This window comes from Prionailurus viverrinus, chromosome B1 (genome assembly GCF_022837055.1).
Source record: "Prionailurus viverrinus isolate Anna chromosome B1, UM_Priviv_1.0, whole genome shotgun sequence".
In the NCBI taxonomy this organism is placed as follows: Eukaryota; Metazoa; Chordata; class Mammalia; order Carnivora; family Felidae; genus Prionailurus; species Prionailurus viverrinus.
Window position 1 is genome coordinate 162,827,534 of NC_062564.1, and position 24,965 is coordinate 162,852,498.

The window sequence follows — 24,965 nt, forward strand, 5'->3', positions numbered from 1 at the left end:
CCCTTCTGGGGCTGAACAGAAGCAGAGCCAATACTCGGCCTACATTGACATCTTCTAACTTAACTCCAAGGAGGTGTGCTTTGATCTGCAGGCTGATTGAATATGGGCCAGAAGGAGTTCTGTTAGAATAGGGTGCTATATTCCAATTATTAATAACAATCAATTTCCATAACCGGAAATTGAAAACAAATTGAATTAAAAAAAATAAAAAAATAAAATAAAATAAAAAAAATAGGGGCGCCTGGGTGGCTCAGCCAGTTAAGCAACTGACTTCGGCTCAGGTCATGATCTCACGGTTCGTGGGTTCGAGCCCCACATCAGGCTCTGTGCTGACAGCTCAGAGCCTGAAGCCTGCTTCTGATTCTGTGTCTCACTCTCTCTCTGCCCCTCCCCCACTTGTGCTCTGTATCTCTCTCTCTCTGTCTCTCAAAAATAAATTTTAAAAAATGTAAAAAAAATTTAAAAAAAAAAGAAAATAAACTGAATTATGCGATTTTTGTTTTGTAAATCCATGTCGTTTGATTCGGCATGCCTCAGAGTGCAAAAACTGACACCCTCCTGACACTTACGACTTCACAGCGAGCAATGAGAGGTAAAGGAGACCCGAGAAAACTAGGGCTAATAAAATAATCTGCAAAGCAGGTGACTCCCGTTCCAAAATTTACTGTGACAGTCGGAAATGAAGGCTTGGGCTGGCTTAACATCAATTTATTTCCGCACACCCTTTGGCCTAGCAATTTTATTTCCAGGATTCTACCCTAACAAGACACTCCCATGTGTGCACAAGGCTATTCAAGAAGTCATTTCTGTAGCGAAGAATGGGAACCTATAAATGCACCTATAGGAACATGATTGCATAAATTATGGTACATTCACATAATGAGAAACTATATAGCTGATAAAAATCGAGGGAGGTCTATCTATATGTACTTCTCGCAGAGCTCTGTAAAACATAGCATTAAAAGAGAAGAGCGGTATAAGCTCTGATAATGATGTATGCATATAGGTTCATCAATTGGAACAAATGTACCACTCTCGTGGGAGATGCTGACAATAGGGGAGGCTTTGCATGAGTGGGGAGAGGGGGTATACGGGAAACCTCCGTACCTTCTGTTCAATTTTGCTGTGAACCTAAAACTGCTGTAGGAAATAAAGCCGATTTAAAAAAAGGGAAAAAAAGCACTTTACAAAGCGTTATGTAAAGTAAATACCGTTTAGGTAAAACATGAAGCAAAAATAGAGATGTAGATACGGGTACATAAGCAGATGCACGGAGAGGAGAGTGGAAAGATGAAAGATGCAATTCTGCCTCTGGGAACCCGGACAGGGACAGGGAAGAAGATATAGTGAAGAAAGCCTTTAATCGCTCGTAGCACACACACCTACAATGTTTGAATGTTGCAAATGCGCTCCTGTGCTCCTGCGGGGGAGAAAAACACGGTGCAACAAAATGCTATTCAAACAAACAAACAATAGGATTGAGGATGAGCCAAGTGCCGGTTATCTTTAAGTTAAACGCTGTGTCTGAAAACTAACGCGCTCAAATAACGTTTAAATCTTAAATTTCCCATTGGTTTCATCAAAACCACGATATGAAGCCCTACTGAAATACTGCTCAGAAAGCGCATTGAACAAGATTGCTTTAATTTATGTGATTCAGCTAAAAACAAAAATGCTGGGACCTTAGCGTAACTTTAAATTATATATATCATTTATTGAAATATAAAGATCTTCATTTACATGTTTTAAAACAAAAACACGAATGGGGCGTTCTGTAATACATTTTTTATCAGTAGACCCTACCTATTGAGTTACTTCACAAACATTCACCACACCACTGTTTTGGAAACACTTATGTATTTTTCTCTTTATTTTTCTAAAATATAAATTTTGGACATTCAAAAGTGCAACAGTTAATGTGCCTGTGGGGAATATCACAGTCAAAAAAATATAAACAAAGGCAGTGATACAGCTTGTCATAAATGTTTTGGCAGTATTCTCCAAGTCTATAAAGAAATACATATATACATATTGATGTATAACATCATTTTATGTCACGTCCCTCTTCACAAAAATAGGACCGTTTGTACAGATTGGCAGACCACATTTTAAGGACATCATTGATCATTTAAAAAAAAAGTCACAAATTGTGTTTCTCAGGCCAGCTTTGATTGTCTTCATAAAAACAGAAAGCAGGAAGGATTGGCAAATTTTCATCTGGGGATTTTGCAGGAGGCCAAAAAGGAAACAAGTCTGTGATACAATGAAAATACTGTTAAAAAAAATAAGATGCAGTCACACAAAAACTTAGGTGGGAGTATTCATTAGGACTGGAACCTGCTTGTCTGAGAATTTTCATCCAGCCCCATGATGTCACACAAAATTCAAAGGAACGTCAAAATGCAAAGCACCAACAAAAGAAGGCTCTACAAGGGAGAGTGAGCGATAAACAGAATGCTTGAGCTGTGATTCTAGAAACACAAATGTATTTCAAGTCTAATTGGCTCTACAGAACCTAGTCAGATTTTCTTTTTTAATTGGCCAATCTGGCTCAGTCTTCACACTTGGTATGAAAAAGGTGGGTAAGAAAGTTGGGGCTTGCACTGAGATCATACCACTAGGTAGTCAAGTACCTTGTTTCTGCTGCTACTTCTTCCGAGGAGCACGGACGGTGATTGCGGCAATCACAGCCCATGTTTCATTCATATGGTGTCAGCAATTAAGCAGTAGCGCAGAGAATGCCAATGAACCCACCCCAATCCGTCTGACAGTTTGGATGGAGGTGACAATGTGTCCTGCTATGTCACCCCAAAATTTCAGCACAACTTTTTAGGGTTTTTTTGTTTGTTTGTTTTCACCAAAATATTAACCTGGTTATACAGAGACCTGGCACTCTGAATCGCATCATTTTTGTACATGCCTCTGGGGGGCTGGGGGCGGGGTTGGGTGGCAAGTTCAGGTCCCCCATGCAGTAGGGAGCAATGTCTTTACTTTTGGAAAGACCTGCTAAACCAAGGTTTTGCTTTCGCAGCCTCAGCTAAGACTGGAAAGTTAAATTAAGGGCAGCAATTGCCACATATATGGCATTAAACGTCACTGACCCAAAGCCAAGGACTTAAATGGTAGGCTTCCTGCATGGCTGACTTCTAGCCTAGTTCCAAATTTCAAATTATCTGTGTCCCATGGCAACTTCCTGTACCCTAAGCTGGTGTTGCCCAAACCTGGCTAATCAAAACAGCCAGGGAGTTTATAAAAAGACAGGTTCCTACTCCTGACCAGACTTAATAATTCAGAAGATCTGGGGTGGGGACCTAGAATCTGGTGTTCCCAGTTGCGATCCCATTTGGGAACCAAGGATCCAGGCTAATGCGCATGCAGTATTCATTAAATAATGCCTTTATGTTCTCACAGTTTCAAACTATTTCTCCTTGGGGTATGAGATGAAAGAAAGGGGGCTGATATTCCAGGCATCCTTCTGACCCTTCTAGGGTTTGTAAAATTTTTAAAACACAGATTTGGGGATCCACCAAAGTTATCACCAAGCATGAAAACAACCTCTGCAAATCCAGTCTTTTTACCGATGATTGTATTTTCCACTGGGTAGTAACATGACAAGTCATGTTAGGCATAGGCTTATGCCTTTAGATTGCGAACGTTTAGGATTTCGGGGTTTTGTTTCTTTCAAATCCCATTACTTCAGAGGGCAGTTAATTGTTTTTAGTACAACGGATTAGGGAACCTATTCGGCACACAGTTAAAAACACTGACTTCCTGGAAGACACTACTTTTACTGTTCTCTATGTTCAACTAAATTTAATCCACTAAAGCTATTACCGTATTTTATAGAGAAACATCGGTTATTTGATATAAATGTCACAAACTGTCAAGCTTGTCGCCTACTTAGTAAGAATCTTTTTTTTTTTAATTGTGCTTTCTCTGTAGGGAAAACGTGTTACACATTACACATGTAGCATTACTGATAACAGTAGATTACAATATGAAAATGAGTGGCTGGGCTTCTAAATGACCCAAATCTAGTAAACAAGATTGGTTAATTATTATTCTTTATCTCTTTAACACTAAAAAAAAGGTAAGATGCTATAGTACCAGTACCTTTTAAGGTTCAAAAGTGGTTTTGCATGTACTTCCCAGGAAAGTTCAACGGCAACTGATACCAGGTTTCAAGCAGGAAGTACATGGATGGGTTGAGTGGTCTCTTCAGAAGTCCAGAGCAGTTAATAGAAATCTAAACACACCCTCAGTTAGAGTTATTTACATAATTACAATGCTGGAGTTTTCTCGTAAATAAAAATCGTGTATGTTGGACTCTCACCAATGCCCTTGAAACACAAAGTTCACCTTCCGTGGCCTATTATTTCTTTGTCCATCTATCTCCAAACTTCACACACCGCTGAGATGCTACTAAAGCATTGCAAGGGCAACGCTAAGAAAGTTCATTCCGAAATATCCCATTCATCCATATTTAGAAGGCTCCCTGAGGCCCTTGGCTGGGAACTTCTCTTTACACATCGTCCAAGTCCTCCTCCCCAACTTTGCATTGCAATAAAGTGGTTTTCTTAAAGGGATCCAAGGTGGCTCCAAGAGTGGAAGGTACCCCCTGAATCTGCCAGTCACAGGAAGCTGTCCTCTACCAGGTCTGAGGAGTCTATGCCAATGTCATCCATCATGTCGATGTCCTCGATGGTTTCATCCTCTCTCTTGACGAAGGTAGAGCTGCTGGAACCTGTCTCAATGGCGCTCTCTTCTGAAGTCTGCGAGCTGGTGGAGGGAGAGAATAGGAAAGGTTAAGCCCAGGTACAGACCGACGAGACCACAGTTGTGTGACCAAGGTGGCCGCCCCGCCCCCACCCCAAAGGCAAAGGAGCTCTTTCTGCAAGATCCTTTGGCCACCGAATTAGGCAAGATCCTGCCACCAAGCCAGACAGCTACTCATCATCCACCACACTGCAGGGGGCCCAGTGGAAAACCAAGAACCCCCAGGTCACCTTCACCCTTCCGCCTTCCTTCACTCCCGTCAAATCTTTCAGCAGAGCTGCTAACATGCTGCCACGATTCTTTCCCTACCCAGTCCTAGTGGAAAAGAGAGTAAGCAGCGCCTGGTCAAAAGACAGAGGGGGATGAAATCAGCTGCAAACCACAGCCCAGCCAGTCCCTTGCTGTGAAATTTCCCGAGCACCCAAATGGTGTTGTCAGCATCTGACCCCACGCCCCTGGAATGCCTTCCTCCCCCTCCTCTTTATACCCACCCCCCACGTTCCCTGGCCCCAGTCATGAAGGCGGGTGAAGGCTCCTTACTCACTAGAGTAGCGGCCGAAAGGGAGCGTTCTGTCGTCAAAAAGCCTTAGGTCTGGAATCACCCACCACTTAGTAGCTGGGGGAGTCACATGAGTCACTTAACTCCCTGAACTTGTTCCCTGGCTTATAAGATGGGATGACAGGGGCACCTGGATGGCTCATTCAGTTCAGCATCTGACTCTTGATTCTGGATCAGGTCATGATCTCACAGTTCATGAGTTCGAGCCCTGCTTTCAGCACAGAGCCTGCTTGGGATTCTCCCTCTCTCCCTCTCTCTCTGCCCTTCTCCCGCTCATACCCCCTCTCAAAATAAGTAAATAAAAACTTTTTAAAACTTACATTAAATAAAATGAGATGACAATAGTACCTGACAATATTCCTATCTGTTAGGGAAATTAAATAAGGTAATAACCATAAAGCACTGAGCACAGGACCTACAACATACTAAGTGTCCTATAAATATTAGTTATTACTATTATTATTGTTATCACTCAGATCCTTACCTGATTAGGGCCTGAATATGAGATATCAGGAAACAGTTGTTAATTTTCTCACATGTGATCATGCTGTTATAATTATGTAAGAGAGAGAGTATCCTATTCTTAGCAGATGTTCGCAGGAGTTTCAAATGTTTTAGCAAGGAAAAATAAGTAGGGGTGTGTATGTGGTACATGTATATTTACATATCATATGTTATTAAATATGTAGTATTGGGGCACCTGGGTGACTCAGTCGGTTAAGCATCCGACTCTTGGTTTTGGCTCAGGTCATGATCTCATGGTTCATGAGATCGAGCCCCACGCTGGGCTCTGCACTGACAGTGTGGAGTCTGCTTGGGATTCTCTCTCCCCCCCCCCCCCCCCCGCTCCTCTCCTGCTCACACATGTGCTCGCTCTCTCTCAAAATAAACTTAAAAAGAATATGTAGGACATATTATTATATATTATGTATAGACACAACATAGGTATAACTACATATATATACATATATATGTATATATGCGTATATATGCATATATGTGTATAGTTAGATAAACCACACATGGCAAAATGTTAACAACTACTAAGCTAAGTGGTAGATGGATTCACTCAATCTTTCTGAACGTTTAAAATTTCTCACAAAGATTTTTAGAAAAATAATTCTCCCTAGTCTCTAGCCCGTCATGATTCCCTGTCTTCCTGTCTCTGAACTCTTACCGCCTCATCATTATCCTGCCTTGGATTGCGAAATTTCTATATATATCTTTTTGCCACAAGCAGGTTATCTGCTGATAGGCAGGACGGTCTGCTCTCACCGTGGAGCTGGAACTGTAGACATAACACAGAAACCATACCATCGGCTGGCCAGCCAGAGGAAGCAGGCTCACACACGTGCCCAATAGGGGCTCTCAGCCCTGCTGGCTGTTTCCTTCCCGAAGGGCCAGGCCTGACTCCTCTGCCTCTCCCCCTCCTCTCTAGGTCAGTTCAGTTTCCAGGCAGAAAACTGAGCCTGGCGTACAGAAGCCCATGCGAAATGGTCTGCTGCCATCCATCCCAAAGGTGGCCTGGAGAGTTCTTAGAACCTGCAGGGTGGCTACACTGAGGTGTCTTTTTACAACCCCACAGATTGGGCCTTTTCCTAGGACTGAGAGCTTCTGTCTCCGTTCTTACTTTGTACTCTACCCTCCCCTCGGCTTACACCCTGGTCCTGGAGCTTCACTGTGAACCCCAAGTCCACTTGGCTGGTCTTGATAACCATGTTGTCCCGACAACCTCTCTCTCTGGGAAGCCAGCCCCGGTTCATGGGGCCCTGGCTAATAGCTGGAGGCCGGAGTCAACCTTTGGAGATGGCCCTAACCCAGCCAGGACCTGCATTTATGAGACTGCTCTAGATGCTGTGATTTGGACTAAGGTCCCCTCCTTGGGGGCAAGTTCTACAGCTGAGTCCTACAGTGGAGTCATTCCCCTTGCACTGACTCTCCTGGGCCTGACATGCTCCTCTCTCGGCCAGTCTACCTCACAGAGAGAAGGCAAGGGTATGGGCGTGGAGGAAGCTAACTTCCACAGAGACTCAGCACGAGATAATCCTTGCAGCTTGCCAGGCTTCATGGTGGTCCTAAAGCTGATGACTGGGCTTACTTCTGAGTCCCAAGCCACAGTGCCCATCTTGTGGCCCAGGGCCTGGCTCCTGATATCCCTGACCCAGCAGCCCCAAACCCTCTATAGCAAGCAAGGCCCAGTCTTTCTCATACCCATTCCCCTCCTGAGGCCAAGCCCCCTGAGCCCAAGAAGATTCCACAGGATCATCATGCTTTCCTAGACCTAGAGCATCTCAGCCCTGGGATCCCCCTTCACTAGGATAGGCTGAACTGTGTCCCCCTCCCCACCCCCACAAAACTCACATGTGAAAGCCCTAATCCCCATTGTGATTATCTCTGGAGATAGGGCCTTTAAGGAGGTAATCACAGTTAAATGAGGTCATTAAAGTGGGGCTCTCACCCAATAGAAACGGTGTCCCTGTAAGAGGAAGAGACACCTGTGATACACACACAGAAAAAGACCATGAGAGGACACATTAAGAAGATGGCCATCTGCAAGCCAAGGAAGGGGGCTGCAGGAAAAATCAAACCTGCCAACACCTTGATCTTGGTCTGCCAGCCTCCAGGACTGTGAGAAAATAAATGTCTATTGTTTAAGCCCCCAAGTCTACGGTATTGTGTTATGGCAGCCCAGGCTAACCAAGACATTCCCCGTGCTCAGCCCATCTGTGAGGACCACAGCTTCACCTGACCTGGTGTAGTCATTTGGGACATACTCTGAACAATTAGAAGACCAAATGTATTGCCCTTCCAGAGGTTCTAATTATCTAACACAACCACTTTCTATCAACTAGAATTGTTCTCTCCACGTAATATACGTCAAACTCTGCATTACAGCCTGGTATACGCCTAGAAAAGTTCTGGGCACCTTTCTTGTGTTATTTATCAATACGACTTTCTTTTTTTAAGTTTATTCATTCTGAGAGAGTGAGAGAGAGCAGGGGAGGAACAGAGAGAGAGGGAGAGAGAGAATCCCAAGCAGGCTCCGTGCTGTGAGTACAGAGCCCGACACGGGGCTCAAACTCATGAATGGTGAAAGTCCCTACAACTTTCTAACTTAATTTAAAAACAAAACCTTTTGGGGTGCCTAGGTAGCTCACTCGGCTAAGTGTCCAACTCTTGATTTGGGCATGATCTCACAGTTCGTGAGTTCGAGCCCCATTTGGGTTCTAAGCTCACAGCATGAAGCCTGTTTGAGATTCTCTCTGTGCCTCCCAGCTTATTCACTGGCTCTCTCTCTCTCTCTCTCTCTCTCTCAAAATAAATAAGAAAAAAAATGAAGCAAAACTTTTTTGTCACTGAAATATTATTCAGAGCCCCCAAATACAAAACAACCAAATGGATGGCATATCTGGGGTCAAGGGCTACCACAGATCCCCAAAAGCTGGAGACACGTTTCGCTAAAACAACACAAACGTATTTTTGCAAAGGTAAGTCAGAGCGCTTTGCGCCATCTCCAATCCTCATAACCCATTCCAAAAACAAAAAAAACACAATTATACTTTTTTAAATTACCTGGTTCACACCAACAGCAAGGGATGTCACAATCACAAGCCTCCAAAATAATAATGCCATATGCCTCTGCCTAAATAATTACATGTAGCTAACCAAAAGAGGAAGAAGGGAGAAAAACATCCTCAATGAAGATGGAAAAAGGAGACACATCACTTTCACCTGCCTCTGTTCAAGGACCCTGCAAAGACAGTGGAGACCAAAGACACAGTCCCCTCGTCTGGACGTTCAAACCAATGGTTCTAGTCCCAGCTGCGTATTAGCATCGCTTTGGTCGTAAGTTAATGGATCCAGGTAATGATCAACAATGGCTGTTGATGTCACAAAAGGGGAGGCCACTGGACAGCATGCAGCTCCCGACGGAAGGACACAGCACGATCTTTGAGGCACACATGCCAAAAAATCTAACCTGAGTCAGATCAAGCCTCTAGACCACCAGTTTACAACAAATACAGGAGATAAAGCACATGAAGACACACTACAGGATGCAATCAACAAAATTCTGAACGTGAGAACGTGATGGCCAAACACTCTAGGTCCTTCACACGTACTATGCAAAGTGGGTAAAAAGAGGCAAGACAAATGCATAGAGACATAGCAACTAAAGGCCATGGGTCACTCTTAATTTCCGTCTCAATTAGAAAAAAACAAATGCAAAATAATACTTATCAGAGAGTCCGGGAGATTTGACCACTGGATATCTGATGCTCCTGACAATTTATTGTCAATTGGTGGGGGAGGGGTGAGAAAATGGCATCGTAAGTTATTTTTAATAACTCCAGTTATTTCTTTAAATAGAGTCATAGGGGGCCTGGGCAGCTCAGTCGGTTAAGCACCTGACTCTTGCTTTCAGCTCAGGTCATGATCTCACAGTTTGTGAGACTGAACCCTAGGTCAGGCTCCACGATGACAGTGTAGGGCCTGTTTAGGTTCTCTCTCCTCGCTCTCTGTTCCTCCCCCGTTCACGTTCTCGGTCTCTCTCAAAATAAATACACTTAAAACATTTTTTAAATAGAGCCTTTATCTTTTAGAGACCCATGATGGAATATTTATGGGTGAAATGACACGATGTCTAGGATTGGCTCCAAAATAATCCAAGGAGAGTGGTAGTGGATTCATGCATTCTGGCCATGAGTTCATGCACGCTCAAATTGGGTGACAGATTAACTGATAGGTCACTGTACGACTTGAGTCGGGCACGTTAGAAGTCTTCCATTATACAAAGTTAAAAAGGAAGAACAAATCAGCCAGGAAGCGCCTGGGTCCCGTTCCCAGAGATTCTAACTCGTTGGTCTGGGTGATGTGCGTAGATCGGTTTTCTAGTCTCCCCAGGTGATCCGAGCTTACAGCTATGGGTAAGATCCACCGATGAAGCATCCAATAGCCCAGTCTGGCCTCTCTCTCAGCTCTCTCCTCCGTTCCATGACCAGTGCAGAAAACAGCAAGAGAGGCTTCTAGTATCTCAATAATCAGAGCGGCTGCGACAGTCTGATCAAAACACCTGAGGACTCCGGTCAAAGACTCTCCACCCTGCCTGCCCTATACCTCCCCCAGCCCCACGGGGCAGGTATGAGGAGCATCTGGGAAGCATTTACATAAGGAAACAGACCCCTCGGAGGCTCTGCCGCCGCTCCCCTCGAACAGATGCACTGATGTCGCCAGGGCAATGGCTCCCCTCCTTCAGGTGCACTGGGGGGCGGAGGGGAGCTCTGCAGGAGGCCCTACCTGTGTCTGTTCCTCTTGCCCAGATCCTCCTCCTCAGGAACAGGGTCGATGTCGGGCAGAGGGATGATGTAGCCGCTGTCTGCACTCAGCCTCTGCTCGTCCAGGCTGCCTTCCCAGTCCTTCAGCTTGTCTTCCTCGTGTTTGTAGGTGACGCCGATGTAGGCGTTGTCCGAGTCCACGCGCATGCGCGCCACGGCAGGGTGGTCGCTCTTCAAGAAGTCCAGGTGAATCTTTTCGTAGCTCTGCAGATATGCGTTTCACGTGGTTAACCAAGTGTCACCCACTGAACTGCCGAAAGGATGCTCAGAACTATTATTTAACCGTCTGTGTTTCCAAGCTACCACACAGATGCGGGGTTGAGACAACTGAAGGAGAGTCAGCTGTCAACTGTCACATCCCAGGGATGTGGGACACGGGGAAAGGACCACTGATGGCAGAGATCTCCTGCCATCCTACCAATGGGATCTCTCATTCTCCTTAAGATACAATGAGCCCCAGGGCACCTGGGTGGCTCAGTGGGTTAAGCGACTGACTCTTGGTTTTGGCTCAGGTCATGATCTCGCGGTTATTGAGTTTGAGCCCCGCATAGCACTGAGCCTGCTTGGGATTCTCTCTCTCTCTCTCTCTCTCTCTCTCTCTCCCTCTGCTCCTCCCCCACTCTCTCTGTCGCTCTCCAAATAAACTTGTTTAAAAAAAAGATACAATGAACCCCTTCACTGAGTTGGTAGCTATGACTGTGTTCCCACCCACCTCCATGCACACACACTCCCTTCTCTGGGACTAGCGGGGAGCCTTCTGGTCCCACTACATAGCCTCTTCAGGGCTTGGATGGGTCTCAATAAGAGGGGACAAGGACTTCCACTGAAAGCACCACCCCTGACACCTTCCTGACCCTTAAACGTTGGAGAAATCTAACTCAAAACTTACAGAACTTGCATCTAAAAAGACTTCACTTTTCCAGACCAATTCCAGTCTCTTCCCACCCATACATCTTACTTAACCAGCCAGGGCATCTTTGACTGAGCCACCATTAATTTCCTTTTGCCTCCTCATTGCCTCACTTATGGGAGTTGTAACGGGCAGGGAGATAATCAATAGACACAAGTGTTTAACGCCCAGTTCAGCATGCAACGACCTAACGCTGCTCCTCTATGAGAAGGGCAAGCAATAGATATGAAGACTCTACATACTGACGAACCTGAATCTTAGAAATTGCATTGATTATACAACTGTGTCTGGGGCTCCTTCACAGCATCTCGGCAGAAAGTTGTTTCATTTATTAACATATCCTGCTTGGCTCCATGAAATTACATTTGTTCCTTTGAACAATGCTTCCTATTCCGCAAAAAACCAGCTGGAGCCACAGATAACAGCTGAGGTTGTTCCTTCCAGTCAGCTGGTGGAAGCCAATTTCACGTGGATTTAAGTGCATTCAAATTAGTGATTTAATGGCTGTGGATGCCCTGAGACTTCTAACTGCACAGTAGCTTCAGATACTCGAACATCTGGAGAATAAAGTGCTTACAGGTGTCGCACACTTGAGATAAAAGGGGAGCCCTGAGGAGAGGGGAGGGTTGTCATTCATCATCGCTACCAGGGGCCGGGGGAGCACGCCATGAAAGCCCTGGCCACTGGATCAAACAATCTTCCTCCCCTTTGGAAACGTTCCTTCAAAACAGCGTTGAACTGTGCTGCTCGCTCGCGTGACTGCCTGCTCTTGACTTCTCCCTTTGCCCATGCCGTTCCACCCAGCTCGGAGGGGCCCAGACAAACCTTCTTATATTGTCCCGGCAACAGATTCTCCACAATCTCACTCAGGTGGTAAAAGGAGGGTCTCTTCTCCGGCTCACTGTGCCAGCACTTGACCATGATTTCATAGCTGCGGAAGCACACAACTCCGAGTGGGCACAGGGAGGAGTGTCAGGGCACCCCCGCCCCACCCCACACGCCCGCCGGGTGTGAACGCAAGGCGCACGAGATGGGGAGGGGGCTCACACTTCGCTGGTGGCGTGGTCAGGCTTGGCCATCCGGTACCCGTTCTTGATCTTGTTGTAGAAAGTGGAATCCACCATCATGCCAGGGTACGGGGTGCCCCCTGAAAACCAAAGGGAACAACCAGCATTAACGAGCGTGTGTTACACTGCTGAGACACTCGGGGTCATACAGCACCTACAGAACACATTTGGGGGTCCCCACTTGAACTTCTGGTTCTTGCAAGGAAATGAAGGGTTACCATCTCCCTGACTTCACAGGCTTGCCCGGAATCGTAAAGGTAACCAGGACTTCTGGGTTGGTCAAGTCCAGACACCCTAGGCAAAGACGCTACATCTTAGGAAAAGCACACAAGTGTTTTTCAATGTGTCTGATCCCTGGATCTACACATACAAAGCAAAACAGAAAAGGAAGAGAAATTCTCAATCACTAAAGCCAAAAAAATTAAAAAAAAAATCATTCTCACCAATAATTAGAGCAAAAGTCAAAGCTGAGGCTTGAAATATCTAGGTGATTCTCTGCTTTTAGTAGACTGTGAGTCTCAGTTAAGCCACACACTGGGATGATGCACTGACATCCAAGCAGGGACAAATGGGATCGAAGAAGGAGACCAGGCAGGAAGAAACCCTTTACTACCACATTAAGATAACAGAATTCATGAAACATTTCCGTTTTTATGGCCACAGTCAGAACAAGCTTAGTTTCCTCTCTAAAGCCTTCCAAAACTACTCCAAAACTCCTTCCCCTTTCTTCTTCCATTACAATTTTAATCAGAACCACCCCGTTTATTGCTATGTGTAAGTCTTATCTTATCCAAGATGAACTGTCAGAGGTCAGGGTCATGAATCACTCCTCCCTCAGGGCCCTCACCTGGCAGCACAGGGTACCTGTGTTGTTTGGGACCTGGTGACTGACGAACCCAATGACTAGGAGGCTCTTCTCCTCCAGAGAGATGACCAAGAAGGGGAATCACACTCTTTTCCTGGCCACACTTCTTTTCACCTGAGCCTCGATCACCACTGGTGCACCCACTTAACCCAAAGACCCCGTGAAAAAGCAGCTGGGGAGTGGGTGTCCTCAGGAACATCTCTAGTGGGAGAAAGTCATTCTAGCACAGCCCAAAGGAGAGGGGGGGCAAAGGCCAGACGTGAGGGTGTGCAGCCCCCCAAAACTCCTGGCTGTCTGCACGGGCATACTCCTGACACCGGAAGTGTGCAATGTGTGATTTAATCTGCCGCAGTGCACTTGACTCACAGCAGGTATCTTAACATTGTTAACACCCTGGAGCCTGGAAAACACAGTGTTTCCCTCCCAGTGTTTTTCCAAAACGACCCAAGCGAGCAGAGACGTCAGGCCCGTACCAAGGGAAAAGATCTCCCAGAGCAGAATGCCGTAAGACCAGACGTCACTCAGCGTGGTGTAGAGGTTGTCGAAGATGCTCTCAGGAGCCATCCACTTCACGGGGAGAAAGGTCTGCATGGAAGGAGGGAGGAAATTAAATCCAGCATACGCACCAATGACCCACAGCAGCAGAAACAGTAGGGGTCCTTTTTGGACTAATAATAACTTGCACTGAGAACCTTGTCCATGTAAGTATCTCCCTGTGTTTTTTTGTCCAGGGCTGTGTTCTCCACCCTCGTGAGAGTGCCTGGCACCTGGTGGGTACTCGATAAATATTTCATGAATGATGGATAGTTGATGTGGCCTCTTAGGTCCTCCCAAGGAATAAATTTGAAAATATTTAATCCTGAATGTTTTACCCAAAAAGCAAAACCCCTGACTGGACCAGTCTCTCCTATTTGCCGGTGTTCCTAGGAACAAAATTCAAAACACATCCAGTGATCTGAGAACCAATTACATTACTGAATTTTAAGAAATTCATTTCCTATCACTATAAATATGACGTTATGATAATTTTGCCGCTTCTTTTGGGAGGCTGTACAAACTCCAGTCGAAATACTAAGACTGAAGCAGATATACAATATGAAGTAACCACATTAGCAACCTTCAGCCTTCTGAAATTCATGGGGAGATCACAGATTCATCAACTTTTTTTTTTAATGTTTATTTATTTTTGAGAGAGAGAGAGAGAGAGAGAGAGAGAGACAGAGCACAAGTGGGGGAGGGGCAGAGAGACACAGAGACAGAATCCAAAGCAGGCTCCAGGCTCTAAGCAGTCAGCACAGAGCCCAGCGTGGGGTTCAAACCCAAGAACTGTGAGATCATGACCCGAGCTGAAGTCAGATGCTTAACCCGCTGAGCTGTCCAGGCACCCCAACTTTTTAGGCAGGTGAGAAATTGGCTCCACCAAAGTCCACTGACTTGTTCAGGGTACCTAAAGCTGGTCTCACATGGAATCTGGACACAGACCAGTGGCCTTCTGTGGGCGGGCACAGCAACCCCATGCTGTCTCACAACTAGTGCAGTGGGGTGATTTGGAATTGTCCCTACAAGTGGAAAATGTATCCTAAATTACTGCATCTGCTTAGAGGCATAAGGGTGGGGAGAAAGACCATCTTTAAGGAAATTGTGCTTCTAAGATCTATTAACTCATAGGGTCGCAACATTTTAGGGGTCACAGACACCGTTTGCAAATTTGATAAAAGTTAAAGATGCTCTCTTTGGAAATGAATGCAGGTGCACAGGCACACATGATCTACACATTAATAGCTAACACTTGCTGAGGGCTCGTATGTGCCAGGCACTGCCCTAAGCATTTAACTTAAAGTCACTGACTGAATCACCCAAGGCAACCCAGGAGATGGGTACGATTATCAGGTCGCTGTGACCGATAGGGAAACCAAGATACAGAATGGTCAAGTCACTTGCCCCAAATCCCCACAATAGTAAGCGCTGGAACCAGTACTCACACCCAGGCAGTCTGGCTGCAGACCTTGTGCTTTCCGTATTGGTCCCAGGAGCCCATTCATGAATCCTGTGGGCTCCACATTAAAATATGGACGCTGGGGACGCCTTGGTGGCTCAGTCGGTTAAGCGTCTGGCTTTTGACTTCGGCTCAGGTCATGATCTCATGGGATCAAGCCCGGCGTTGGGCTCTGCTCTGACAGCATGGAGACTCCTTGGGATTGCCTCTTTCCCTCTCTCTCTCTCTCTGCCCCTCCCCTACTTGCACATGCACACGTACATGCTCTCTTTCTCTCAAAATAAATAAATTAACTTTAAAAAAAATGTTTAAGGGGCACCTGGGTGGCTCAGTCAGTTAAGCGTCCGACTTTGGCTCAGGTCATGATCTCAAGATTCGTGGGTTTGAGCCCCGCGTCGGGCTCTGTGCTGACAGCTCAGAGCCTGGAGTCTGCTTCAGATTCTGTGTCTCCCTCTCTCTCTGCCCCTCCCCTGCTCATGCTCTCTCTCTCTCTCTCTCTCTCTGTCTCAAAATCTCTCTCTCTCTCTCTCTCTCTCTCTGTCTCAAAAATAAATAAAACATTAAAAAAAATTTTTTTTTTAATATTTAACAACATATATGGACACTGAATGGCCAGAAGCAGTGCCTAGTTTCAGAGCTTCAGTGAGGAAAGGTGAGCGAGTCAAACAGGGGGAAAGAGCACGTACGCTGCCTTTGGACACGTAGTTTGAATCGTGCATGATGTCCCTGGCCAGGCCGAAGTCACAGATCTTCACGATTTTCCCTTGCGCCAGGAGGACGTTGCGAGCAGCCAGGTCCCGGTGGACACACTGCGTGGGAAGGGAAGAAAAAACAGAGTCTGTCCATCTGCCGCCAGACCACCTCACCCCTGCAAGGTTGGCCACTTCGTGGTGGTGGTGCTTGGGGCTGCCCGGGACACCTCAGGAAGGCTGTCCTGGAGCAAAGAGCTCACGGCCTGCAGGCTCTCATCCCGGCCACCCCCATGAAGGAGAAGGCTCTGGAGCAGAGTAGGCGCCTGACGAGACCGGACGCCCCGCCACACTTCGGGGAAAGGGAAGGGAGAAGCAAGCAGCCATTGCTACAAGCCTCTGCCAGGCCTACCACGCTCCAGGTCCGGATCTACAGAGAACTCCGTTCCGGGAACATACTCACATTTTTGGAAGCCAAAAATTCCATCCCTCGCGCCACTTGATAGGTAAAGCTCAACAAATCCAGCAGAGTCAGGCCTTCTGAGTTATCGTCCGAAAGGAGGTTTTTGACTTCCGAGTCTGCAGGAAAGGAATTAAGTGTGTTGGTGCTGGAGGACAGCGTCAAACGTCACCCACGGGGGGCTCTCTCACAGGGCTGCGCAGGCTTGTCCAAAGAACAAATCTAAAATTATTTTCCTATAGTGTTTCCAGACCTCGCAGGTGGGGATGCAAACCACACAGAGGTTCTACCATTAAAAAGAAATATGCTTGCAGAAATATATATCTGGTGTGTGTGTGTGTCTGTGTGTGTGTGTGTGTGTGTGTGTGTCCACAGGGACCAGTCTAATGGGGTCTCACACATATTTTGTTGTTTGCCTCCTATATTTCTTTTTTCAACCTTAGTTAGCAAGTCACATAGTCACCTTTAAATCTTACGTGATGAATATACATGAGGGCCCTTCGAAAAAGTAGCTTCTGGGGTGCCTGGGTGGCTCAGCCCGTTAAGCATCTGACTTTGGCTTAGGTCATGATCTCACGGTCTGTGAGTTCGAGCCCCACGTCAGGCTCTGTGCTGACGGCTCAGACCCTACAGCCTGCTTCGTTTGGATGGATTCTGTGTCTCCTTCTCTCCCTGCCCCTCCCCTACTTACACTCTGTGTGTGTGTCTCTCTCTCTTTCTCTAAAAAATAAATGACCGTTAAAAAAAAAAAGTAGCTTCTAAGAATTGCCTTTCTCTTTTCTTGTTAAAGCCACCTTCATAGTATTTGGCTTCTTTCCTGTATTAAAGCAAGCCCCAGTCAGACTAGAGGGAACGATCTTAAAGGTCAGTGCCATTGACTCTGCGTTTAGTTCCTTTTGCAACTTGTCCACTTTGCCTAGTTAGTCCCCTCTGGAAGGGTCCCAGGGTTTTCGAGGAAGGAGGTAATCTAGGCCAGCCGTTCTCATTTCTTTTTGAACGCTTTCAGGCAAGTGAAGAGTAGTGCAACCATTCATATTTTTCCAGCCAGCCAGGAGAAGGCCAGAAATCAGGGGCGTGCCTGCCAACAGGGCCCGGGCTGAGCATGAATCAGGTTCCCCTGACATCTGGAGCCAGGTCCAGCCTGGGAAGCAATGTAAACTATTTTTAACAATACGGGAGGGGAGAGGAAGCACTGTTCCGACAGCTCTCATTGGCTAATCTTTTAAAAGGGCTTGGAAGTTCCCCCATTTGGCAATGAGGAGTGAATGGAACTTGGAACTGCAGCAATGGAAAATATTCTCATGTATGGAGCTTTGCAAAACAAGCACATTCTTTTTTTTTAAATGGATTTGTACCTTTCACTGAAGAACCCCGCAAGCATGCAGAGCATATCAGTGATTTACAAAATAATTTCCATGGCAGCTCAACACTTTTTTGCATTGACCAAGGGGAGGGCCCAGGCCCAGGAACACAAAATCGAGAGACTGGTCAACCTCAGACCCAGCAGGACGTCCTCCCCACTCCAAGCCTGGGATTAGACGGGGACCTGGAAGGGTCTCCCCGCAGCAGAAGAGGGGCAGTCCATCTGCTATGGGCATCGGTTAGGCTCCCTGGAGTTCACAAATCAATGCCACTATGCCACATGTTCATCTGTTTTGAAAGATTAGATGGGATCTTCCTTCAAACAACGTTCAGTACAAACACTCAACACCCTTGTCAGAAAATATAACCTTAAATTGTCTACCTTCCAGCTTCTGTCACAAAGTGGATATTAGCAAAGCCAAAAGCAAGGGCTACTGAACTCATCGATATCAGAGACTTATGTGATTAGAAAATTTTAAATACTATTGGGAACCAATATAAGGTAGCCAACTTTTAAATTTACCAAGTAAGGGCACTGAGGGGGGAAAAAAACATCAATTACCCCCATACTTTCATTAAAACACACACACACACACACACACACACACACACAAACACCAAAAAAAGGAAGATCGTTATATCAGAATAAATAATTCCTTAGAAGTTTTACATTTCAAGTAAATGAAAATGCATTGCATTAAGTTCGTCTTTATTCTTGTTCTTCCTTTCAAGTCATACCCCAGAAAGTTCTGAAGACACGTCACAGACCCACTTGTGCAAACTTGCATTTAGGGACCACAGCCTCACAGTCTGACTTACCCCACCTGCTCACCTTCCTCTGAGAATTTACCACTATCCGAAAGTAGAGCATGCTTATGAAACCCTCTGCAAGCCAAAATGGCATAAAGCAAAGAAGCAAATCCTCTTTGGATTGGTTTCTCTCGGCAGGCGAAAACAAATACTCACGTGGGCCTTTCATAAAAGCAGAGTGGCACGAACAAAACTTGAGGAGAGCAGGGGATATCTGAATCGTTAAGGCACTAGAAGAGGCAAAGAGGACACACTGACACTTTTACCTGACGTAGATTTCTTCTTATACGAGGCCGGGCGATCATACAGCGATCTCTGGATGTCCGAGTATTTAGAAACCTCTTTCCTTTCCAGCATGGGGACGTACTGTGTGGTATCAGCTTGCTTCATGTCCATATAGTCACCATTGTTTTCAAAAGATAAAATAACGTAACTGTAAAGACAGAAAAAGAAACCTGATTCAGGGTGCCCCTCGGGGGTGGGCATTCAACATTCAGTAGGGGACGACCAGGTGCCTACCGCGTGCAAGGTAGTGTGGTGAGTAGGGGGGCGGCCGGGGTGAGCAAAAGCAAAACCAGTGTGTACCCTTCATGTGGGGTGGTCTGGTAGATGAGCATTAATCAGTAATCACAAACACACGGGTCATCTACTCAGGTGTGTCTGTCCTTATTCTTGCTCCGTTTTACAATAAACAGGCCACAAACCCGGACCACACGACCACACGGCTCGGGCAGACATTTCCTGCTACTCCGTAAATTCAGTGCCAGTTTGGTGGCCGTCGAGTAATTCGATACAAAGGGAACTTGTACTTTCCGATCTTACGGAACTTGAAATCTACAGAGATCTTTATAGCCACCTGTAAGTTCCTGCAGTTACGATCACTACCACTGGCTTGATTTATAGCTGCAATTACGGGTCTTAAGTGGAACACACAAAAACAGCAAACTGGCCCCCAGAATGAGTCCAACTTTTGCTTCCATTCAAACCTCTCAGTTAGGCCTCCTCAGGTGATATCTGGTCCAAAACACCAGCACCGTGTCATGGGATGTACCGGCACGTGTCACCATCACGGGATGACGGGCAGGGGAGCTGGACTCTTGCCACCTGCCGGCCCTGGATCTGCAGACGTGCATTCTATCGCGACGTGGGTTCTCCCCACTTGTAACACAACGATTCACAGCAACGTGTCCCTCTGCACCCACCTCCGTGTGCTTTCATCAGCAGGGTTCAGCCCAAAAATGTCCAACTCTTTCTTTGGCTTCTCTGGGTGTCGGCTCAGGAAGCTGTCCCTATTCTTATGCAAATAGTTGACCAAATCCCCATAGAAGCAGTACTCCGTGATGATGTAAATAGGGCCTGTGGGAACCAAGGCCAGTTTAGAAATGGGTATGAAAATGAAGAAGAGAAAAGTCATGAAATGCTGTGCGCGCTGGCGAGAGATATCGCTCAAAAACAATGAGCTTCCATTCAGTGGAATCCAGGCAACTCCATTCACAGACTTTTACTTGTGGGCATGTTTGCAGGGAGAGAAGGAGGGTTTGAAAAAGTCTGGACAGGGGCGCCTGGGTGGCTCAGTCGGTTGAGCGTCCGACTTCGGCTCAGGTCACGATGTCACTGTCCGTGAGTTCGAGCCCCACGTCGGGCTCTGTGCTGACAGCTCAGAACCTGGAGCCTGTTTCGGATTCTGTGTCTCCCTCTCTCTGACCCTCCCCCATTCATGCTCTGTCTCTCCCTGTCTCAAAAATAAATAAAACGTTAAAAAAAATTAAAAATAATAATAAAATAAAAAAGTCCGGACAGGGGAGCCTAGGTGGCTCAGTCAGGTAAGCATCTGACTCTTGACTTTGCGCAGGTCATGATCTCACAGTCATAAGATCACTTGGGAGGCTCTCTCTCTCTCTCTGCCTCAAAATAAGTAAACTTTAAAAAACAAAAACAAAAAAGGGGGTGCCTGGGTGGCTCAGTCGGTTGAGCGTCTGACTTCAGCTCAGGTCTTGATCTCACAGTTTGTGAGTTCAAGCCCCACGTCAGGCTCTCTGCTGTCAGTGCAAAGCCTGCTTCGGATCCTCTGTTCCCCTTTTTCTCTGCACCTCTCTCTCAAAAATAAATAAACATTAAAAAAAAAAAATCCTGGGCAGTCTTCCCAACTATAGATCTAAAAAAGATCCCTACCCCCAGGTCAGGAAACCTACCTGACTTGGTGCAGGCCCCCAGCAAGTTCACAATGTTTAAATGGGGCCCCAGGTGAGTCATTATCTTCAGTTCTGACATGAGAGCTTGTTTTTCACTGGATCTGGCTGTGGCTGTTGAAGAAATAAATCACGTATCAGTTCAACTGATTTACTTCCCAGAAAAAGCCAGCAACGTGGCTTTAATCCTGTGACTGGATGTCATTTTATTTAGCGAAGGGTCTAAAAGAGAAACACATAGTGACTTGGTCTAGACTCTGATAACTAATCCCAAGTCTTCAGGGAAAAAAAGAAGTCACCAAAAATAACAACTCTTGATTTTCCAACGTACAGGCAACAAGAATAATTTAAATAACCCGACTGAGAAAAGAGTCTAACTACCCATGAAACCTGGAGTCGAAAGAACCAAGATCTAGTCCTAAGTTTGGCATTTACTGGCTGTGGGGTTTGGAGCGATTCACTTACTATCTCCATTTTCGAAGAAATCCCAGGATGGGGCACTTACGTTTTAGCATCTTTACTGCTACTTTCATGACAGGCTGGGACCGGCTCAATCCATAGGCAGTTCCTTCGACCACTTTCCCGAATGCACCAGATCCCAGGATACGACCTGTGGGCGATCAGAACCACGAACTCAGGCAGATGGTGGCGTCCCCTCAGTTCTAGTCCCCATGGCCAGTGCTCGCGGGGGCACAGTGGGGGCATTCTTCCAGCGTGGAGTAAGCATAATGATTCCTCCTAGTCACCATGTCAAGACCAGCACCGAACCCACGGGGAAGGACATTAGCACGATTGCTTTTGTCAAATAACATTTGCAGGGAAAAGGAAAACGCAGGGAGGAATAAGGAGGGTGCAGCTCTCCCTGCGGTGAGCATCCTGTCGGCTAGCTCCAGCGCTGGGCCAGACTGCAGGCTCCCATGTGCTCGTTTTCTGTGGCTCTCACCCAAAACCCCCTGCCTCGCTACCCTTCTGTTCTCCACAGGCATCTTTTGCATCAATAAGTCCTTATCCACTGGAAAGACTACAGCATTCAAGATATCGCTGATTCCGAGGAATGACGAAGTAAACTTCAGGCTGGTGTCCTAGCTGCCTGCTTGTCAGAAAGCCCAGGCACAACAAAGGCTAAACACGCCCTGGGAGCAAAAGGAAATGGAAGCTGCTGTCTCCACTCTTAAAGAGCTCACAGTCTAAATTTTTTTTTAAGGTTTTATTTTATTTTTTGAGAGAGACAGAGAGAAAGAGAGAGAGAGACAGACAGCACAAGCGGGGAGGGGCAAAGAGAGAAGGAGACACAGAATCGGAAGCAGGCTCCAGGCTCTGAGCTGTCAGCACAGAGCCCGACGCGGGGCTTGAATCCACAAACACAAGATCATGACCTGGGCCAAAGTCAGACACCTAACCGACTGAGCCACTCAGGTGCCCCCAAAGAGCTCGCAGTCTAAAAAGGAATGCTTCCCAGAGTGGCCAGCCCCACCACGCAGAGCCAAACCAGGAAAAGACTCAGCTCATAAGGGACTAATAGCCAGAAGTAACTCTTTTTTTTTTTTTTTTTTTAATGTTTATTGATTTTGTGAGAGAGAGAGAGAGAGAGCACATGTGCCAGCAGGGGAGGGGCAGAGAGAGGGGGAAAGAGAGAGAGAATCCCAGGCAGGCTCTGTACTGTTAGCACAGAGCCCGAGGTGGGGCTTGAACTCACAAACCATGAGATCATGACCTGAGCCGAAGTCAAGAGTTGGACGCTTAACCTACTGAGCCACCCAGGCAGCCCGGCCAGCAGCAACTCTGACTGAATGTTTTCATTGTCGGAAGCTGCACCCGGAAAGGTACTGCTTCCCTAGCAACCTGGAAATACACAGGAGCAGAGAGAGACATAGAAATGCCTCTTAGCATATTAGGGATGTCGCCCTTTTCCACCACATTTTATTACTTTAAGTTCCTCGCTCCATTTTGTAAAATTAGGGGGTGGTGGTGGGGTGGGACTGGCAGCAGAGAGAGATAATAAAGAAAGCTAAATTCCCAGCTGTAATATTTGAACTTGGAAGTAGCTAGGATACCATATTTGATTTCAGCTTAAGTAAGTCTCTAAGAAGACCTAACCTTGCCATACTCTGGAATGAGACAAGTGGATAATTAAACACTGCCTCTGGCATCCTCCGAAGTACATACCGTTAGCATATTCCTGATGACACAACTTCTAGCTCTTTCATTTGTCTTTGTCTTGTTTTCATTCATTCTGAATATGATTTAAAATTTTTAAAAAACCCTTGGACTAAAGCTTCATGTAGTTGGTCTCAGCCCAAGATTGCAATAGTTGAGAAGTTGGCTTGATTATTTTTACACGTTCTGCTTTGAAAAGTACCTATTTTATTTATTTTGAGAGAGAGAGAGAGAGAGAGAGCAGGGGAGGTGCAGAGAGAGGAAGAGAGAGAATCCCAAGCAGGCTCCAGGCGGTCACCGCAGAGCTCGACGCAGGGCTCGAACCCACGAACCTCAAGATGATGATCTGAGCCGAAATCAGAGTCAGACACTCAACTGCCTGAGCCACCCGAGCACCCCCAAAAAAGTACCTATTAAATATGTATATTCTAAAGAAGTATCTAATACATCCTCAGAATGTACTGGATTAAAATACCCTTTGTGGTTGTCCTCATTCGTTTCTCATCTCTTTTCAGTCACCGAAATTCGCCTCATTTTCAATTTGTGTCATTCCCAAAGCAAAGCCATTTTGATTGTTATCTTTGGCAGGACCTCCTCATATTCTCTTCTCCTCTTGTAAAATTTTCTTTAACCATAATTTGCTACAGGACAAGATTTAAAAAAAAAAAAACCCAAAAACTACTGCGGTGATGCAATTAACTCATTTTCAAGACAAAAATACTTCTGACGGCCAATTTCCATTGCCTAGCTCTTGCTAAGCAAGCCCAGATCCCTTATTCCTGCACAAGGCTATAAAAAGTAAAGTTACGTAGAAATCAAAAGGGAGTCTTGGGAGATCAGCCGGGTAGGCGCTTACCAAGCACTAGTCCATCTCTTGGAAACTCCCATCTAGAGTCATAAGGCAGCTGCATCGGGTCCACGTAAATATATTCATGTCCATCGGGGCTGATCGATTCAATGACCCTCCAACGAATTTCATACCTCGGTTTCTGTAAATGACCGGGACAACTAGCTGGTGAATTACCAAAGTCCAAAGGCACCAAAGCTTAACTACAGCAAGGCGACCACACACAGTAGGACCGAGCGACACTTTCGTTCAACACGTAACGACTGAGCTCCTTCTCTGTGCCAAGCACTGAACGAGATTGTGCTTCTCCTTGTTCGTATCTTTCGTTCTCTGAAGAAAATATCTACCTGTTTCCAAATGACAACCAGGACAATGAGGGAGATGATCACAATCACCAGCAGGACCAGGACTGCAGCCGCCACTGTGAGTTCAGAACGCAGCGCTGGAGGAGAAAGAGGCATGGTGAAGAATTCGCACAAATGTGCCAGAGCGCAGGAAGGCGAGGGGGGCGGTGTGCCTGGGCCGGAACTCTCACACCGCTGGTGGAAAAGCAGGAGGCTGCTTGGCTTATTTTAGGGACGGGCGATAGCATCTCTCCATCACCTACGCTCATGAAACCAGTCCAGTCTCTTCCCTTAGCAGAGAAAGGGACAAAATTCAATCAACTCTGTGAAAGTGCACAAAACTGCGCAAAATGCCATACTTCCTCCAAGGGTGCCGCAGCATTAACATTCTAGACAGAATGTGAACTGGGAATATAAAGACTGACAAATGACACTGAACGCTGCGTAAGTTCAGTTTATTTTGAAAGGCTGCAGTGTGTTTCTATCACTTCTGGCTTCATTATTATTATTATTATTATTATTATTTTTAAGAATTCAACATGTCTCAAGGGTTGTAAGGAGCAACAAGGCAGAAGATCCTCCTTCCCCCTCACCACCCCTC

At 46.2% G+C, this 24,965-nt stretch overlaps 1 protein-coding gene across 4 annotated transcripts in view; it reads right to left on the minus strand.

Annotated features, from left to right (window-relative positions):
* Positions 1 to 1,689: 1,689 nt before the first annotated feature.
* The window catches only part of PDGFRA (platelet derived growth factor receptor alpha), a 51,331-nt gene continuing 28,055 nt past the window's right edge, over positions 1,690 to 24,965 (minus strand). For all 4 annotated transcript variants that reach the window (XM_047854859.1, XM_047854862.1, XM_047854861.1 and 1 more), the window contains exons 11-23: positions 24,368 to 24,462; positions 24,030 to 24,162; positions 21,522 to 21,626; positions 21,020 to 21,130; positions 20,030 to 20,183; positions 19,094 to 19,260; positions 16,659 to 16,774; positions 16,193 to 16,315; positions 13,984 to 14,095; positions 12,626 to 12,725; positions 12,404 to 12,509; positions 10,631 to 10,872; positions 1,690 to 4,779 (exon numbers count right to left, since the gene is read on the minus strand). In XM_047854859.1, the coding sequence (XP_047710815.1) occupies positions 4,632 to 4,779; positions 10,631 to 10,872; positions 12,404 to 12,509; positions 12,626 to 12,725; positions 13,984 to 14,095; positions 16,193 to 16,315; positions 16,659 to 16,774; positions 19,094 to 19,260; positions 20,030 to 20,183; positions 21,020 to 21,130; positions 21,522 to 21,626; positions 24,030 to 24,162; positions 24,368 to 24,462 (1,712 nt within the window). In that variant the 3' untranslated portion in view covers positions 1,690 to 4,631. The remainder of the gene's footprint in view (positions 4,780 to 10,630; positions 10,873 to 12,403; positions 12,510 to 12,625; positions 12,726 to 13,983; positions 14,096 to 16,192; positions 16,316 to 16,658; positions 16,775 to 19,093; positions 19,261 to 20,029; positions 20,184 to 21,019; positions 21,131 to 21,521; positions 21,627 to 24,029; positions 24,163 to 24,367; positions 24,463 to 24,965) is intronic.